We start from the raw sequence: 18,477 nt of genomic DNA on the forward strand, positions 1-18,477 counted from the left end.
GTTTACGGATGAGGATGGATGGGAACTGCACACTCATTCAGACCACGGAGGCCAGAGCAGGCGGGGTGCCGAGCTCCTCCCCACGCGTGGGTGGTGGGGGCTCCTCGAGCCGTTCCCCTGCACGGGCCGGCAGTGCGGCAGTTGGTCTGAACGGAAGATCAGATGGAGCCCGCGGGGTCCAAAGCCACAATGCACGCGTGTGCCCCCTTGAAGACCATGGTGTGGGGCGGGGGAGCAGAGAACCTGGGCCTCTCCTGCCAGCCGCTCAGACAGACTGCACTCGACGCAGCACAAGCACGCACAAGCCTCCGCCATCACTTCTGTCACTTCTGCTCACACTGCGTCGGCCACACCGCACTGCCCACTAGCGGTCAGCCCGCGGTGCCCTGTCATGGGAAGAAGCTGCCGGCCCCCTATCTCAATGGGCCAGGCCTAGGCCCACTCCCAGTGACCGTCCCCAGGGCGTGCGTCCTTGTCCCACTGTCGCCCATCTCCCTAACTGCCACATCGTCATGTGGTATTTTGCCCTGTAGCAGAAAGCAAAGCCTCCTAACGCCCATAGGGAGCAAAGCGACGAATCACATCTCAAGCCGCTTCTACCGCAGAGGAAGCCAACACATAGTCAGCATTATTTCTCCGTTTTTACTGTTTGAGAGTTCAGATGCATTTTCGGAATTTAATTGTCTGGGCTGGGTACGCAACACAGATTACAGCCATGGTCTCAGCCACTCCACTCCCACGAGCGACGTGCTGCTGTCACCTAACCGGAAGTTTCTGAAGGGCACCAAGAAAGCGAGAGTCTCTCTACAGACAGTGAGGGGAATGTGTGTGCGAGGAGCAAACTCCCCTCGACAAGATTATAACACAGTGGAATTGAGTCTTTGAACCCACGACTTGAGACTAGGTGGACCTCTAAGCAAACAGGTCGCTCGCTATTTAGCCGTGTATTTTTTTTCTTTTTTTGCATATTTTAAAAAAAGTGAAAGTGCCATCCAGTCACAGAACAAGCCCTGAAGCCACATGATGTAGACAGAACAGTGACAACCTTCCTCCCAAGTGGCTGTCAAACACATACAGCTTCCGCAGAGCAGAGTCATCTCTGAACCCAGAGCCAAGGGGGCTGCTCTAAGTTATGATGGGAGTCACTGATCAGAGGGCAGGCTTCCCCGTCCAGAGGACCATCAGGGCCTGACCCCACTGTCCGGACTCATGGGACGGTGTGCAGAGGACGCTGCGGGGCGCGCCATCACGCCATCGGGCCGGTCAGAGGCACATGAACCACTCCCGCTCCTGGGCCCCAACCTGGCCATGCTGGCCCAAGCACACAGGGACCAGAGCCACGTTCAGAGGTGCCAAGGTGCCTTTTCAGTTGCTTCTGCTAAGGCTGGCGCTGAACTGCAGCAGGAGGAGGCCGCTGAGTGTGCAGACCCGTGGCAGGACCAACCCTACAACCTGTGACAGCAACAGGCTGTCTAAGCCTGCCACTGCCCGAACCACTGAGAAACAGAGCTCAGAGGTTGGCTGCAGCCCCGTCCAGTGTCCACCTGCCACCTGGGGAGGCCTCTCCCGCAGCCCCCTGAACAGACGTAACCCCACGAATCTGCAGGTTATAGTCACACGCAGTCATGTGCGAGCCGGTCACACGCGAAGGGACTTCACAAAGTTCATGGAAGATGGGATTACGTGCTTGGTTTATTGTGATGCCAACAATTTTGAAACCCACGCAGTTTTACGATACGCATTTCCACCAACTTTATGAAGACCCCGGGTACACATGCGTCCCACACTCCCCACTCAGTCACTCACGTTCACTCTCCCAGCGAGACCACAGACAAACCTTCACGCTCCTGAAGCTGCCATCACGTTCCAGATAAAGCAGTGGCTGGACATTCTTCCCTGGGCAAAAGCCGAGGGCTGTTCCACACTGAACTTGATCGATTCCCAGGAGGCCAACTTTGAGGCATGTGCTGGTCACGGGGACGTCGGTCATTTCAGTGTACACAAAAGACGGGACAGTTGTTTATCCTGGGCACAGCGGACGTCCAGCCCCCCGAGCGGCAGAGCTGGCAGAGCTGTCCAGTATCTGGCATGGTTGTGGCCGAGCTGCACTTCCTCTGTGCTCAGCACCTTCTCGCCACTCCCACTTTGCCCTGATGTCTCCATCGCTGGCGTTCACAAAGCTCCCTTCCTCACCCCTGTCCTGCGGGTCTCTCTGTCACTCCATTCCCCTTCAAACACCTGCCTCGTAGCCCCGAGCTCTGGGCTTACCTAGGATTCTACACCCCTCTGATGCACAGAGCCCACACGGTACCAGAGGCTCCCGAAAGGCACAGCCACACTCTAGGGGCCTGCTGCAGGGCCTGGGCTGGAGAAGGCCAGAGGGGCCAGAGGCTGGCCTGGGCGCGAGGGAGCAGCATTTGTTGAGCAAGCCTCAGGGTTGCCAGGAGACAACACAGAGAGACACAGACACACCGCGCACACACACACGCAAGCATGCACACGGTACACACTAGGAAGTGATGGATGTCACTGAAATGAACCAAAAACCAACAAGCAGTGGGGTAAGAAACAAACAGAAACAAAACAAAGCACTTGCGTTCAGATGGAAAGCTGTTCCAGGGCAGCGGGGACCCTGAGCCCAGGGCTCTGGGGCATGGTGGGCCTGCTTGGAGGACACTGCCTTTGGAGAAGACTGGAGGGGCCAGGCTCGCTCTTCTCACACCACAGATGCCCTGGTGTGTGTGTGCAGTGGGGTGGCGGGGTGGGGGGACCCTTGCCACATGGGGCTGGCCAGCAGCAGGTGCAGGGCCCCATGGAGGAGGCAAGGTCGGTGTGGGGAGCACTTACCTTGTGGCCCAGAACTGGCCAGTCCACATTTGGGGGAGTGTGCAGTATCTCAGTTTAAACAAAATCCTTGTGGGACTGCTCACCCATGAACAGCCAGCTCTCTAGTGTTTCAAATAAGCTTGGAACATCGTTAGTGAAAAGAGCAAACACGAGAAGGGGACAATTCACCTGCAGGGCGATTGTGGTGTTCTTCGCAGGGTGCTTTCCCACCAGGCCTTGTTCTTTCCGTTTCTTGAATTTCCTAAAGTAGTCCTGTATCAGGAAAGTGGCATAGAACTTCCCCACGGTTACCTCATCATCTAAACGGAGAGACCAGACACAGCTCTCCCGGATCAGCACATTTGGACCAAGAGCCTCAACACTGGCTTCTGGCTGGGGCGGGGGTGGGGCGGGACGGTGCACAAGGCACCGAACTCTCAGCCTACGACCCGGGAGACTCCATCTAGCAAAAAGCAAGGCTTTGCAAAGCAGTCAAAGCTCATTGTTAGAGTCTGTCACATGAACTGATACTCAAAGGTGCAGAAATTAATATATCCGTCATGAATTTCATAGAGCAGCGTATTAGTAAAACTATGCAATGCCGTCTTGGTTATTTACCGAAAACAAAAATTACCAAACAAAGAAGGCTTCACAGGCCATGTTCCCGCCCCTGCACAGAGGGATTTGCATGTGTAATCACCATCAACAGCAGGGGCAATTAAGCATCCAAATCCCAGTGGCTGAAGACAGAGACCTGGGAAGGTGACATCAAAGCTCAGAGAGAGGGGAAGCTTCAGAAAAGTGGCTGCAAGTCCAGGCGGCCACGAGCTCCCCATCCTCTGCCAGCGAACTCCGGAGACCACGTGTGGGCTGCTCATCCGGCCCTGCTGCTCTGCCCTCACAGCTGCGCCGCGCTTACTTCTGCCTGGTTCAGAAGCAGCCTCCAACGCGAGTCGTTGGGCAATCAGAACTCTGCTGATGACTTTACGGGTGATGCATGAGGCAGAATAGGGGCTCTGGCTGTCTCGTGGGAAACCACCCCGGACGTGAGTTGGATGGGGCCCTCTGGTCTCCCTGGGGTGCCTGCCACCAGGTCTGCGGTGGGTGAGGTCTCCTGAGTGGAATGCTCAGGACATAGGAGCAGCCAGCCCCCTAGGGGGCCCTGCTGGGGCGGGGGGGGGGGACAGGGCAGGGAAGGGCAGAGGAAGAGCAGCTGGATCTTGGGCTTCCCGACACCTGACCTTTGGCCAGGCTGCCCTTGCAAGAGCTGTGCGCTGATCTGGGGCAAGGGGTCATCTGTAAGGAAGGGATACAGCCCTCCGATTTGCTACGAGGGTAACATGAGACCAAGCACAGCAAGGTGCACATCCTCGGGCCTGGGTCATCCCCCAGGGTGACCATGGGCCATCAGAGTCACTGATTTCACAACCTGCGGACAGTGGCGTCTGCCGAAGTGGCTCCTACAGCATGAGGGAGGGCCTGGGGGTGGGAGGTGGTGCTGGCTCCCACCAGAGTCACCAATGTGCCCTTGGTGGGCTTCATTTGCAGCCCACGTGGGAGGCACTGCCCACCTGCCGTACTCCCCAACTGCAGACCACTAGGCCACGCGGGAGCCCGCTCTGGACCTCCCTCTCAGAAGCAACTCAGTGTTACCAAGTGGGAAGGCTGCAGTGGTGGAGGGGCCGCCACGTCCACCTGAGACTCTGTGCACTATGTCCAAAGGTGATGGCCAGTAGTCTCGGGATGCACTGTCCATCAGCCAGAAGCAAGAGGAAGGCACGGACCATGTGCGTCACCCCTTGCTCTGTCCACCGGCCTCCAGGCCTTGGGCCCAGGTGCCTTTAGAATTTAAGGACTAGCTAGCCTTTTATTACTGGGCACCTGCAGATACCAAGTCCTAGCTCAGGAACTCCACGTGGGTCTCCTGGCTTCCTCTTACAGGGTGGATGTGCCATCCCTTCATCCAGACAGATGGGGAGACTTGCCCAGGGCTGTCAAGTCAGGACCTAAACCCAGGACCTGTCCTCCTGTGCCTGGGGTCCTCTCCTCCCCTGTCCCCAGAGAGAGCCCGTCTCCAGCCACACTGGCCAGCTGCTCTGGTGGAGTACAAGTCTAGCCCTTTCCCGGGCTGCCTACAAGAAGCAGACTGCCGGCTGCCTGGCCAGCACATCTGGGAAGCCCAAGGGGGTGCTGTGCCTGCCTTGTCACGGCCAGCCTCGGTCCTCCAGCATCCCGAGTCTTCTCCGGGACCCTCGGAATAGGCTATACTGAAGAAGGGATCCCGCAGCAGGGTCTGCCCAGCAAGTGCAGGGCTAACTGTACTCTCTCTCCAGCCTCCAGGGCAGAGGTGGGCTCACCCTGGGCTCTGCGGGACAGCAGCCAAGCACCCCTGGGTCTCCACTGAGATGCTGAGCTAACTGGGAGACTGGCTTCCTAAGGAGAGTTCTCAGGAACGAGCAGAGCCAGAGCTCTGGTGGAACAGAGAAGCAAGGAAGAGAAGGGACGGGTGCGCAGGGGCTCTGCAAGCTCAGGCCTGAGGTGGAAGAGGTGCAATCGGCTCACTGTGTTCTTCGAGGCCAAAGACCCAAAGATCCAGGACAAGGATGAGGGCCCAACGGCAGGGAGCTTCTGGGGGAGAAGAGAGGATCCAGCAAACGGCAGGGGAAGGCTGAAGCAGGCAAGGGAGAGCCTGGGGCGAGACCAGGGCCGTGGCAACTCTGGGAGCCACTGGCCTACTAGAAGGAAGAAGGAAAAACAACAAGCAGGCACCATGTCCCTACCTCGGACGGCCGAGTCTGTCTACCACGACCTGCAAGCCCCTGCCTCGGGGGCCTACGGGGGCAGCCATGCTCCATCAGAGTCAACCTGGACAAGCAACACACTAAATACCTAATGGCCTGGAACTTCCAGAACTTTCCACCCCCTGCTGGGCCCATTCTCTTCTTTGCAGGGTTCTCAGTGCCTCGTGCTACCCTAACCTCCAATCCATTTTAAGAAAGCCGGGCCTACTGACCGAACCAACAAAGTGGGAGAACACGCGGCTCTTATTCGAAGTCTCCAGGAGCTCAAAGTCCACTGTCTTGGGAGAGGGAAGGAGTTCAGAAGGTGAGCCAAACTCTGGACTTGTTCTTTGATAAAAGGCAAAGCCAGGGGGCCCTGGGCCCCCTGCCGGCCGGGGCAAGGGAGGTTCCCAGGGACAGGCACAGCCCGCTATTCTGAAGCATGCATCTGGATGTCAGGAAACATTGTAGGGGAATACAGCTGGCAAGAGATAACTCTGATTCCATGCCACCACCCTAAAACAGAATTGCTTCAGAATATTCTCAAAGACTCAGAGTAGAGAGGAATGGAGGCTGCGGGAAAAGCTCAAGCACATTGTTACAACAGTTCTACAAAGCAGTTCCCCTGAGCCATGCGGGCACTGGGAGGTGCAGCTGAAAGGAAAAAGAACGACAAGCAAAGAGTTGTTTTAAACGTGCAGCATCCGTTCTCTGGGGGCCAAGCTTTCTCTGGCCCTCCTTTCATCGCTTCCTTCCGGCCCAGTTTCTCCAGCCTTACGCTGGTGGCCGAGCCAGTTAGCGGTTGGCTCCCTTCAGTGACAGAAGTGCCTACTGCTTCATGCTGAGGAGCAGAGCTGGCCAACACACTGCTGTCTCTGGCCCCTGAGGGAAGGGCCTTGGCCACTGTCCTGGCTGGGGTTCCGGTGGCGTCGGCTTCTAGACCTGAGCCAGACCGGTCTCAAAAGCCGCAGGGGCATGGACGCTATAAACGTTCCGCCTGTTAGAAAATGCACCACATGCTTACTACATGCCCGAGCCCAGGGTGGCACCGGGGGAACAGATCCTGCACCTTTAAAACTTGAAAATGAAACAGGAAAAAAAAAAACCACCCTGACTTCTAAGTCTGGAAAAACTCTGTGTATGTGTCTATATATATATATTTATATATAAATAATATATATTTATATATATAAGTTCAAAAGAGTTTAGTCAGTTAATTTGTGATCAGTAACAAAAGGAAATAAGCATGCCTGTTAGTTCTGTCACTACATTCTCATTCAAAGGACATTTTGTTCATTACAGTAGTGAATCCAGGCTTGTTAAGACCATTTCAAAAATACCATTTCTCAAAAGCTATTTTTCATGCGAAGTTTCCAACTGTGAAGTTGAAGGCTAATGGGAAAACTGGTGAGGCATATTTCATTTGCAACAAAAAGAACAGAGGCTTTTCAAATGGACATGAGCAGCCTCTTTTCTAACAGTAATCCCTCCACCAACATGAAGACCCCTGCCCCAGCCATCAGGGTCTGGGTCCCCTTCCCACGGAAGCCTCCTCCTGGATCTGGAATGGTCGCTGTGTTTACCCCTAATGTGGCCACACCAAGCGGCCACAGGCATCCTGTAGGATGTGGGCCTTGGGGTTCTAACTGGCACAGGACGCATCCCACAAGCACCCTCGGGACCTCGTGGACATGCTATCATCCCAGCCAACGCGCTGGCCACAAGCTACTCGGTAAATAGGTTACACTGACCACCGGCTGGAGGGACAACTTGGTCAAGCAGTTTCATGCTGGTTTTCTTCCAGATTTTCTTGATCACAGCTCGAAGTTCTTCATTGGCTTGCTCCAGGTTCCCTGAATCCCAAAAGGGAAAAGAAGAAAGATAAGCCTGGATCTTGTTCCCTGGCTGCCTCTCCCTCTCCTTGTTGGGCTATCCCATCAGACCTGGAGGAAGGCACTGCCCCTCTTCCAACCAGGCTGTCTCCAGCCAGGGCCAACGACGCCTCCTGTATTCGGCAACAGGGATCACCAGGCCCTCCCCGGGGGAGATCCCAGCACTGCAGGACCGGTGGAAGTCACTCCACCGAGCTGGAGCCCAGCCTACCCTCCCGAGGCCAGCACCCAGAGACTATGGTTGCTCCCGGCCCAAAATGCCTTCTCCTGCCTGACTGAAGATCCAGCCCAAACCTCACCCAAATGCACCTCCCTCAGCTCCGTGCAGACACTCATCCAGGCCACACACCCTTGGTCCTGTGTCGTACGGGCCAATGTCTGTCTCCTAACCTGGCCTCCTGGCACATCAGCACAGAAGGCCATCCTCTGCCTTTAGGAACCCTTACTGGTGCCAGCCTGGAGCCAGGAACCAGCAGTGGGCCACCAGGAGGCACATGTTAGCATGGCCGGGTAGATTCCCCCTGAGCTCCGGCGGTGGTGGGACAATGCCTGTGTCCCGACACAGCAGCACGTGTCCCTTCTGCCTCCTCCCCACCCCCACTCCCCCCGTTTCCTCCACCAGGATCCTCTGCCCTGGCTCCCTGTGAGGTCTCCACTTCCTCATCTCCCAGGCACTCCTCCATCTGCTCTGTGTGCTCCCCACTGCGCCTCTGAAGTGCCCCTGGAGCTGCCCCCATGACCACCCCAGTGGCCCGTTCTACCAGCTTCTGGCCAGGGCTGAGTGTGGCCATGAAGACCGCCCTGGTTTGGGAAGACGCTGACCCCCAGGTGTTTCCTGAGTGGCTGCCTCATTTCACCTGCAGCATCTTCCCTGCCCAGGTGGGGTTTAGCTCCATGTACAGAGCAAACCACAGCCCAGGAGAGCGAAATCCCTCCCTGAAGATCACACAACTAATAAGGGACAGCTGGGGTAAATCTGTGATTGCTCTGCCCCTGCCCCTGATGCCTCACCCATTTCTTCTACACGGTAAGCAAAGATCTGATGCACAGTGAAGCAACAAGGACGGACAGAGGGAGGAAGGGGCAGGGCAGGGCAGGGTGGGGGGTGAGCAGCCAGCCCAGCCCAGCCCAGCCTCGCTGTACCCCTTTTCCCAGTGGTCCGGATGGAAGAACACATCTCTTCCCTCTCCTGCCACCTGTCCTGCTTCCTGGGGACACTCACCTTCGGTCTTGATCTTAAGAGCTGTTCGGACCAGAGCAAACAAGGTTGCGTTGAACATGACTGTACCATCGCTGTTGAGAGGCATGTTCATGGCCACCAGCCTCTGCAGACAGACAGAAAAGCTTCTTAGCAGAATGCAAGCGATGGCCGGGAGCCATGTCGCTTTTCCAAGCTTATTCTCTCGATCACTCAGCTCTGCTCTGGCAGCGGCCACTGGGAAGCCCCTATACGATGAATGACTTTGTGCGTCAACTTGACTGGGCCACCAGATGTCTGGTTCAACAAGATGCTAGGTGTGCCTGGATGGAGCCTGCATTTGAACTGGGACACTGAGTAGAGCAGGTGTCCCACCTCAGAGCAGGCACATCCAGCTGTTGAGGGCACAAAAAGAACCAAAAGGCAGAGGAAGGCTGGGTCCCCTTCCCCTGCCTGAGCTGCACCTCAGCCTTTTCCTGTCTCTGACTGAGCCTGAGCTGCGCCAGCTTTGCTGAGGCTCTGAGCATGCAATTCCAGCTTCCGCATCACACAGTCAACTCCTCATACAAGTCTCTGTGTTTGTAAAGGTGTGTGAATCCTTGTGTGTGTGTGTGTGTGTGTGTGTGTGTGTGTCTGTGAAAGATGAATACCTATTTCACAAAGTTGGAGGAAAACAGAATTAAAAGAGAAGTTTCTTTTTGTGTCAGAAACCTTCAAAGCCATGCATAGGATGACGCTTCAAAAAATTCATGGAAATGTGTATTATGAAGAAGCCATGTATAGATTCAAGGCATTTTTTTTTTTTGCATCAGTGCAAACTTATCCTTAACTCCATTGTCCACAAACTTTTTGAAGTGCCCCATATTTATAGATACACATGTGCACATACAGACGTAAGGGGTTTTGTAAAGTTCTTGAGAAAATGGAATAAAAATATCCTATCAATTTTCCATGAATTTTTTACACTTGATCTTAGCCAAAAGGCCGAGAAGCCATCCCCATGAATTTTTAAAAAAATTTTTTTTGAAAGGAAAAACTATACAGACGTGGGGAGGGGAAGGGAGGAGGTCTTCCATCCAATGGCTCACTCCTCTAAATGGCTGTGGTGGCAAGGCCAAAGCCAGGAGCCAGAAGCTTCATCTTATCTCTGCAACATGGGTTGCAGGGGCCCAAGGACTTGGGTCATCTTCCACTGCTTTCCCAGGTACATTTGGCAGGGAGCTGGATCAGAAGTGGAGCAGCCGGGACTCCAACTGGCACTGATAATGGACGCAGGCATCACAGGGGGAAGCTTAACCCTCTGTGCCACAAGGCCAGCCCCTCCAAGAACTTACTGGGGCCCCTACACATGCATCTGCACCATCCTACTGCTCTGTTTCCCTGAAGAGCCATCTGAGCGAGGGGCCTCTGCCATGACGAAGATCAGAGTTCTAATTTGAAACATTGACAGGGACGCTCAGGGGCTCCATTTTGTTGCAGGAGTTCAACCTCCTGCCTCCTTCTCATTAACCAGTTCTTCTTGTGTTTTGGCATCAGATCACTCCAGGATGATTATTCTTTAAATTTTATTATTTATTTTTATTTGAAAGGCAGGGCAACAAACAGAGAGACAGAGAGACAGACAAAGAGGTAGCTTCCATTCACTCGCTCACTCCCCAAATTCCTGTAACAGCCACAGCTAGACCAGACCAAAGTCTGGAGCCTGGAACTCCATTTGCATCTTCCATATGGGTGACAGGGACCCAAGTTCTTGAGCCATCACTTGCTGCCTCCCAAGATGTGTATCAGCAAGAATTTGCATCAAAGGCAGAGCAGGGACTCAAAGCTAGGCACTCATGTAGAATGTAGGCATCCCAAGTGTTCAGACACCTGCCCCTCCAGGTTCATTCTTAAGGGTCCACTTTGGTGGCTCATTCTCGGTATCCACATCAGGAGGCAGCCTGAGTAGAAGCTGGGACCCTGGGGTGCCTGGATTTTCAGGGCACAGAGCTTGAGTTTGGCTCAGGGCATTTCTGTGAAGTCTGACACACGTCTGAAGACACTGCTCTACAGATGATGGCCCAAGTCCTTGGGCCCCTGCATCCACGTTGGAGACCTGGAGGAGGCTCCTGGCTCCTGGCTTCAGATTGGTGCAGCTCTGGCCATTGCGGTCATCTGGGGAGTGAACCAGCAGATGGAAGACCTCTCTCTGTCTCTCTGTCTCTGCCTCTGTATAACTCTGCCTTTCAGATAAAGAAATAATAAAATTAAAAGATGCTGCTCTGTTGTGCCAGCTTTTGTCCAGAGCTGACCCAGCACCCTGGGGTGTATGACGCGTGATGCCAGGACCCCCTCGGGTACACAGGGAGCTGGGAGCCAATGGTGCGCAGATCAGATCAGTTTCTCAAAGGGGCTTCAACAAGCACATCCGCCTTCCTCCTTGAAAAGGGGGATTCTTTGCTGTTGCTATACTAGATGCAAGGAGTCCTCACTGCAGGGTCTGGGCAGGAAGACAGAGCTCCACGGGGGTCCCAGAGAGCAGGGTCTGGCATGGGAATGACAGGAGTGGGGTGGAGAGTGCCCCGCACCAGGCCTCAGCTCATACCCACAGCCTTCTGCCCCTCCCTGTCCTAGCCAATGGGTGGCCCGGTGACTCACCATCCGCCACCATGCCATCCCTTCTCTGCCCCGCCTCTCAGGGGCTCTGTGCTCCCTTCCTCCGATGCCCTCCCTGCCTCCGACTCCCACGTCTGCTCTCCACCTGCCTCCAATGTCAACTTCTCCCCATCCACCGCATGACAAACCACAGAACTCCCTCTTTCCTCCTCCTGAGCTGCTAACCTCAGAGTTGCTCAGCACCTGACCCACAGCAAGCGTTCGCTGAACGAAGCAGTGAGCCCCTGCAGGTGGGGCTGTCGGACAGCTCAGCCCAGGACGCTCACCTTACAAGCCACCCGGTGCGGGCACAGCTTCCCGAACCCCAGGGGAGGCTGGATGCGGCGCAGCAGGGTAACCACGTCCAGGTGCTTTATCCTTCCCCTGGGAGCAGAGCACAGAGTGAGGTCCAGGGGCTGAATTCTCAGTCCAACCTGCCTTTCAGAAAAACCACCATGGGCACCCCCAAAACAGCTCACACAGCCTCATGGAACCCGTTTCCACCTACTTGGCCTCCGGGTCATATTCGGACCATATTCTTTTGAATTCGTCTAAATGGTGAGGCCCCAGAATGGACCAGTCTCGGGTCAGGTAGTCAAAATTGTCCATGATGACAGCCACGAACAGATTAATGATCTGCAAGAGCCAAGCAGAGGGGAGCGAGCTTCAGCGCAGCGGGATGGACCAGGGTCACCAGCTGTCACACGTCCTCTTACACAGAGGACCTCCAGAGAGGCCACGGAAATGCACACTGTGGAAAACCCGGCACGGACTTGCAGTTTTTAAAGCACCTTCTAATCCCACTAATGTTTTGAGGTCCCCTCCAATGTTCACAAAATATGTGAACTCCTGTCCCCAGGGAGGTTGGAAAACTCTCTCCTCCTAAGTTGTTTAAGGAAAGGCGAGGCTTCTAGCTTTCCAGGATGGCTTTGGTCTTCCCCTAGGAGAGGGCAGGTGGCTGTGTTCACCAGCCTTCTGATGCACACTGCAGATTTATAATTTCATTGCCACCAAACAAGTCACTCTGAAGGCACTGAAAGCCATGTGTGGTGGCTTTGATATTCTTCGAAGGGAACCAGTAGCCCCAGGAAGCTGGAAGGGCTGGTAATTACCCAAACCTATTAGCAAGCACCCAGCCTCTGCTTACAAGGAAGGTGGGAATGACACAGGCCTGATTAAATCCAAGTGGGAGTCCAGAGGGCTCATCCACCACCAAGTCTCCCCCGGGCACTGGACGGGGCCAATCGCTGGTCTGCACTCTGTGTGCCACGCAAGCCTCTGCAAGGTGAGGGGAGCTGCTCGGCCACTCACCAGGAACGCACAGAGCATGTAAAAGCTGACGAAGTAGACGATGGCGAAGTTGCTGCCGCACGTGTACTCCTCCCCGGGGCTGTAATCCGACTCGGGGTCGCAGAGCTTCCCCGGGAGGCAGGCCAGCATGATCTCCTGCCAGGCCTCCCCCGTTGCACACCTTTTGTGGAGCAAGAAAATCAAGCAGGGGAAGAGGAGTCTAAGTGGGAGAGGAAGGTGAAGGCTTGCACCGCTGGGGAGAAAATTCTTCATGAGAGCAACATCTAAGGAAGCTGGGGAAAATCCACTTAGAATTTGGAAAAAAATCTCAAATTCCTACTTATTTTTCAAAGCAACTTCTGCCAGTAACTGGAGGCCTTGTTCCAGCTCCTTCTGATTTATAGCCATCTCTGGACGCAAACACACCAATTCTGGTACAGACAGATGTTGTCCTGTCTTCCCTGTTTAAACACGGACACTACAATTTTTAAATGACTATCCTCGATTTACTTTGTTGGAAGCAGCGTTAGAAACAACCTAGGCTGCTAATGACTTTATTCAGTCTCTGGAGTCATTAGAAATTCTTTCCATGATTTCTAGACAATCTCCTCATTATAAGGGAGTCTATTTACAAAGTTAATTAACTGGGGTTAACACAAACCCCATAAAATTTGAAACAGTAGCTCTTAGGATAGTCCCCAGTGGCTGGACCAAGGGCCTCTACTCTCTTCTCTCGGCTGTGTTTAATTGCCAAGTCCATGCCTAGACACATATCCTGCAATGTTCCTGGTGGCCTAGGAGTCCCACAAGCTCCCAGATGGGTGAGCCTTAGGACAGTGTGCTCTAAGTGACTGCAGACGCTTGAACAATCCATCAGAGTCCCGTGCCTGAAATGCCAGGTCTCTGCTTAAGAACACCAAGCACACACAACCCAAAGCCCTTGTGGCCAACTGGGAAAGGCACAGTGGTTGGACAGTGCCTGTCCTCTGTCACCGTGCACCCTAGGCCAGAGAGGGCTGCCCCCGCCTCCCCGGCCCCCGCCCTGGCCCAGCTTCAGTCACCTGAAGAGCAGCAGCACCGCCTGGGGAAAGGTCTGGAAGTTGTTGTTTCTGTTGATCTGGTTGTTATCACGCATGGCAACTTTCCCAAACATCTAGGCCGAGAAGTTATCAGGAAACAAGACAGATCTTGTCATACCACAGACCAGCATGGGAGCGCATTACTTCAGAGGCAGGAAACAGAGGCAGAGCCACACTCGGCTCTCTGACCCCCTCAGCTCCCCGAGCCCACTTGGAGTCAGGGTTCAGTTGTCATCAAGGCCCAGTCCTTCTCCCAACCCCAAGAGAAGTGGGAAGCAGGCTGCAGTCTCTTAGCCCCTGAGATGGGAACTGAGGAAGAGCCTGGTCCCACAGCAGGGGAACTCGCTGGGGACAGGTGTTTGGCACAGCAGCTAAGCTGCCACTGGGAAGCCTGCAAGCCACTGGAGTGCCTACAAGCCATACGGAGGGCCTGGTTGGAGTCCTGGCTCCTCCACTTCAAACCCAGCTTCCCGTTAATGCCTCCTCCTGGAAGACAGCTGGTGATGGCTCAGGTGTTTGGGTCCTTACCACCCAAATAGGAAACCCAGAGGTGGTTCTGGGCTCCTTGCTTTGACCTGGCCCAGCCCTGACTGTTGTAGGCAAAGGGGGAATGAGACAGTTGATGAAAGATCTTTCAAATAAAATGAAATTTGTTAAAAATTATTAAAAAATCATAAAAAAATCATAATGGTCTAAGTTAAGTACTCAACCACAGTATATGGAAATACTTCCAGTGAGAGTCTCCCGTCGTTATGATGCACAACTCTATTTAGAATTTCAACAGACTTTTGCATTATGGATATCCTCTCAGTAGCCCACAACTCAGTAGCTCACAGCACCCACACTGACAATTATGGCTGCCTTTCCTATGACATTTCCTTTTCAGTTGGGTCTCCCGCTGCTAACACCAACCGAGGGTTTCTCAACCATTTGCTTTTGCCCCGACTGGAGGGGCACGGAAGCTTTGAACTCTCTACGTTCTTCTGGGCCTCTCTCTAAGCAGGGCACCCTCCTGGGGAGCTCTCTGCTATGCGGTCCCACCTTTCCCATTTCCTTACCTCTGCAGCAGCCAAGCATTTGACTAAAACATCATGCTTTGTCTTTCTACTTCACCTGGCCACGGTACCTGTTGCCATGGCCTGGCGGCTAGCAGGTGCAAAGGCCCCTCAGGGAATGGTGGCTGGAGCTTACCTGCATGCCAATGACCGCGTAGATGAAGAACAGCATGGCAATGAGGAGGGCGACATATGGAAGTGCCTGCAAGAGACAGTGTATAACCAAGAGGGCAGGATTTAGGCAAAGGGGGAAGGGGAGGTCCTGGAACCTGCGCAGGGCATCTGAACTCTGTTGGGCATGATTCAGAGGCTGATTCAGGAGAGCTCATCTTGCAACACTGCACTCAGAGGGGCCAGCCCACCAGACACAAAGAACAACTGATCTTTACTACCTCTACTCAACTCTGCTCGTATTGCCACACTCTCCGCCCAGGGAAGGAGACTGCTGCCACTTCCCGAACACGCAAGGCACGCAGGTGCAGGGTGTGCACAGGGACAAGCAGCAGGGACCATCCTCCTCCCTCTCCCGTACCCCTGACTATAATAGCCGGGGCCCAGTGCTCCTCAGGGAGGCAGTTTCTAGGGGGAACGGTTCCTTCTCCTGGTCTCCTTCACTTGCCACGAGAAATCAAAGGTTTCCTCTGAGCTTGTGCTAGAGGTTGATGATTTGGCGCTACCCCAAGAGACCATGCTCCTGTGTCTAATGAGTACTCAGCTCTGGACACCGTGATGGCACCGCCATGTGCTTGTCTTCATTTCTGTGTTACAAGGAAATGACGCTGACGGTAAGGGAGAACTCTCGACTCCAGCCCCACGGCCCAAGCACCTGCACGCCTAGTGTGACCACTTTGCAGGCAGGATGCACTTTCATGGTCATGAACACCGTGTTCTAACCCTCAACGCTTTCAACTCAGACACAGCCCTCTTAAATAATGCTTAAACTCATTACTGGAAATCTTTTATAAAATGAGAATTGCTGAAGCCATCCCAAGACACTGGGCTTTCAGATGGCTTCTGTTCTCTGTAGTGAGCATATGTGTGGTGGAGATGGGGAGCCCTTGTAGGTAACATCGTGCAGGGACATCTTTACATAAGGTCACCTTGCTTCTGCAGCAATGTTTCCTCAGGGTCAAGTCTTAGAAACGGAATTACGGGGTCAGGGGGGAAGAACCACTTTCTGGCTGTTGCTGTAGAATGCAAAAACACCTTTCTTAAAATGCACATCTCGAGGCCAGCATGGTTCAGCAGGTTAAACTATTTGAGATGCTGGCATAACACAGGGGAATGCCAGTTCGAGCCCCAGCTGCTCTGCTTCTGATGCAGCTCCCTGCCAATGCACCTGGGAAGGCATCAGAGGATGACCCAAGTGCTTGGACCTCTGCCACCCACGTAGGAGACCAGGATGAAGCTCCTGGCTCCTGGTCCAGTCCTGGTTGGTGCAGCCATCTGGGGGAGTGAACCAGCAGAGAGAAGACCTCTCTTTCTCTCTCTCTCTCTCACTCTGCTACTCTCCCTTTCAAATACACACATACACTTTTTTTTTCTTTAAATGTAAACCTTCTGAAAGGATCATAGAGCCGTGGGTGCGTGTATGTGGGGGGGTTGGGCCAGCGAAGAAAAAGCAGCAGCCAGGTAGTCGCCAATCAGGGTTCTCTCCAGTGAATGCAAATATAATCTGTGTGTGTCTGGTCGGACCACAGTCCTTTGATCCAATATTCCACAATGGCTTTTCTCCCTCATCGTATCTGGCCAACATGTGCATGTGTGTGGCACACCTTGGGGTTTACCCAGAATGCATGCATGCTGAAAGTATCTACTTTCTCAGTTCCCCAAGGAAGACCACCAGAAAGCCAGAGACCGGCAGGTGGACAGCCACGCCAACTCCTCGAGACCTGTGCCAGCGTGTTGGGGCACCAGCAGCCCGGCCTGCTGCAGTGGCACTGTGCTGACAGCTTGTCTGCCACAGAGTCCCCCTGGCTGAGTCTCAGGTTTCCCCAGCACAACGCCTGCCTTTTCTTCCCAGATCTCCAAATGGTTACAGTTTAGTTGGTATAGCTTTTTAGTGTTCCCGAACTGCTCGTCTGTGACATGGTTTTCTTATCAAGAGTAGATCAGATCAAAATAAAAGGGGAATGGCATTTGGTGCAACACTCAGGATGTCCACATGCCAAACTGGAGTGGTTGGGGTTGAGGCCCAGCACTGCTTCCATTTCCAGCTTCCTGCTAATGCAGGTGCTGGCTCAAGTCCTTGGGACCCTTCCACCCACATGGGAGACACGGACTGAGATCGGGGCTGTGGCTTCAGCCTGGCACAGTCCAGGTTGTTACAGGCATTTGGGGAGAGAACCAGCAGATCAAAGAGCTCCCTGTCTGTCCTGTCTCTATGCCTTTCAAAAAATGGGAAAAAAAATTTAAAGTTTAATAATTTCTTTCAAAAAGGAATAGGAATACTCTTAGACTACTACATGAATTTGATCTATTTTTAGAGCAGTTCACAGACAGGCTTTGGTACGCTACGCACCGACGGGTGTTGCAGATTTCACGCCAGGCCCAGAACAAGGCTCTCCCGCCCGAGCCCCTCTCCTGCTCTGTCCTGCTGCCTCCAGAGCTGCACTCGCTGCCTCTACCTCATTCTCCCCGCAGAGCTGGCGAGCGCCCTCCTCTGAGCGTCTGCTCCTGTCCTCCGCCCCACAACCTGCTCACATCCCCACGGCAAAGTGCTTACCGGGATGTAACCCTACTTTCCCTAGACACGGGTGAGAGGCAAGTCTGGACTTCCCCCTCTGTATTTCTGGATAGCTGCATTTGTTCACAGGACCACATGTCACTGTCAAACTAAAAAACAGTCGAGTACTAAAGCAATGAAGACGCACAGTTCACCTTCTGATGCTGGTGCGTGTTCATGAATTCCCCACGTGGGTGCCCCTTTTAACAACGATCTACATCCCTCAGCTCTCTCAGGGACTCGCTCCTGAAGACTGAAACGTCTGGGCCAGGGTTACTGGAAGGGACAGGAGAAGCCAGCTCTGCTCAGGAAGGAACTAGGCCCGGGCTACACCAGCTTGGAGAATCACAGCTGGTGAGCGAGACAGGGGCTACACCTCAATGTCCTGAACTCTGTGAACCTGCCAGGCACTGGACACCCCAGGGACCGGTGACGGCACGCTGGCCCTGGGACGGGGATTTCTGACCCCTGCCTGGACTAGCCAACGGGCAGGACTGCTGCAGCAGCATGAGAAGCCATCCTACAGGGAGGCCGCTGGGCTCCCAGGGGGTCTGCGGGACCCTCACTCAGTGTCCCACCACCACTGCGGGCATCCCAGGGAGGACTGAAGGGCCCAGAGGCTCCACGTCTCTCTCAGTCTTGGCAATGCTGCACAGATCTCTCTGCTCCAGGGCCTTCCCGCTTCCTCTCTGATTCACCACAGCAGTGCCGGGCTGGCTCTCCCAGCACTGCTTGTTCTCTGCGGACTGCCACGCAGACGGAGCTGCAAGCTCTGGGGGCACAAGAAGGCCCGAGCCTTCCAGAAGGTCTTCAGAGGCGACCAGAGACGCCCCGGGCACGGCTCTTACCTGAAAGGACTTAATGAAAGTCCACAGCAGTGTCCGGATGCCTTCTCCCCTGCTGAGAAGCTTCACCAGGCGCATCACTCGGAAAAGACGGAAAAAGGTGATGGAGATTCTATTGCTCTCTTCAGAGTTCTGAAGGGTTATCATGGAGAG

The 18,477-nt window shown here is 54.2% G+C and overlaps 1 protein-coding gene across 28 annotated transcripts in view; it reads right to left on the reverse strand.

Annotated features, from left to right (window-relative positions):
* Positions 1-18,477, reverse strand: part of CACNA1D (calcium voltage-gated channel subunit alpha1 D) — a 332,447-nt gene that overhangs the window by 21,274 nt on the left and 292,696 nt on the right. For 24 of the 28 annotated variants that reach the window (XR_016214300.1, XR_016214299.1, XM_089305533.1 and 21 more), the window contains 9 exons: positions 18,328-18,456; positions 14,891-14,956; positions 13,682-13,773; positions 12,642-12,801; positions 11,839-11,966; positions 11,618-11,714; positions 8,721-8,823; positions 7,358-7,459; positions 3,016-3,146 (listed from right to left, as the gene is read on the reverse strand). Coding sequence is in view for 24 of the 28 variants with exons in the window: in XM_089305533.1 (XP_089161659.1) it covers positions 3,016-3,146; positions 7,358-7,459; positions 8,721-8,823; positions 11,618-11,714; positions 11,839-11,966; positions 12,642-12,801; positions 13,682-13,773; positions 14,891-14,956; positions 18,328-18,456 (1,008 nt within the window). In the remaining 4 variants the exon portion in view is untranslated. The remainder of the gene's footprint in view (positions 1-3,015; positions 3,147-7,357; positions 7,460-8,720; positions 8,824-11,617; positions 11,715-11,838; positions 11,967-12,641; positions 12,802-13,681; positions 13,774-14,890; positions 14,957-18,327; positions 18,457-18,477) is intronic. The other 4 variants (XR_016214302.1, XR_016214301.1, XM_089305534.1 and 1 more) reach the window with 1 other exon arrangement.

This window comes from Oryctolagus cuniculus, chromosome 10 (genome assembly GCF_051225735.1).
Source record: "Oryctolagus cuniculus isolate XC-2025 breed Fujian yellow rabbit chromosome 10, ASM5122573v1, whole genome shotgun sequence".
Classification (NCBI taxonomy): domain Eukaryota; kingdom Metazoa; phylum Chordata; class Mammalia; order Lagomorpha; family Leporidae; genus Oryctolagus; species Oryctolagus cuniculus.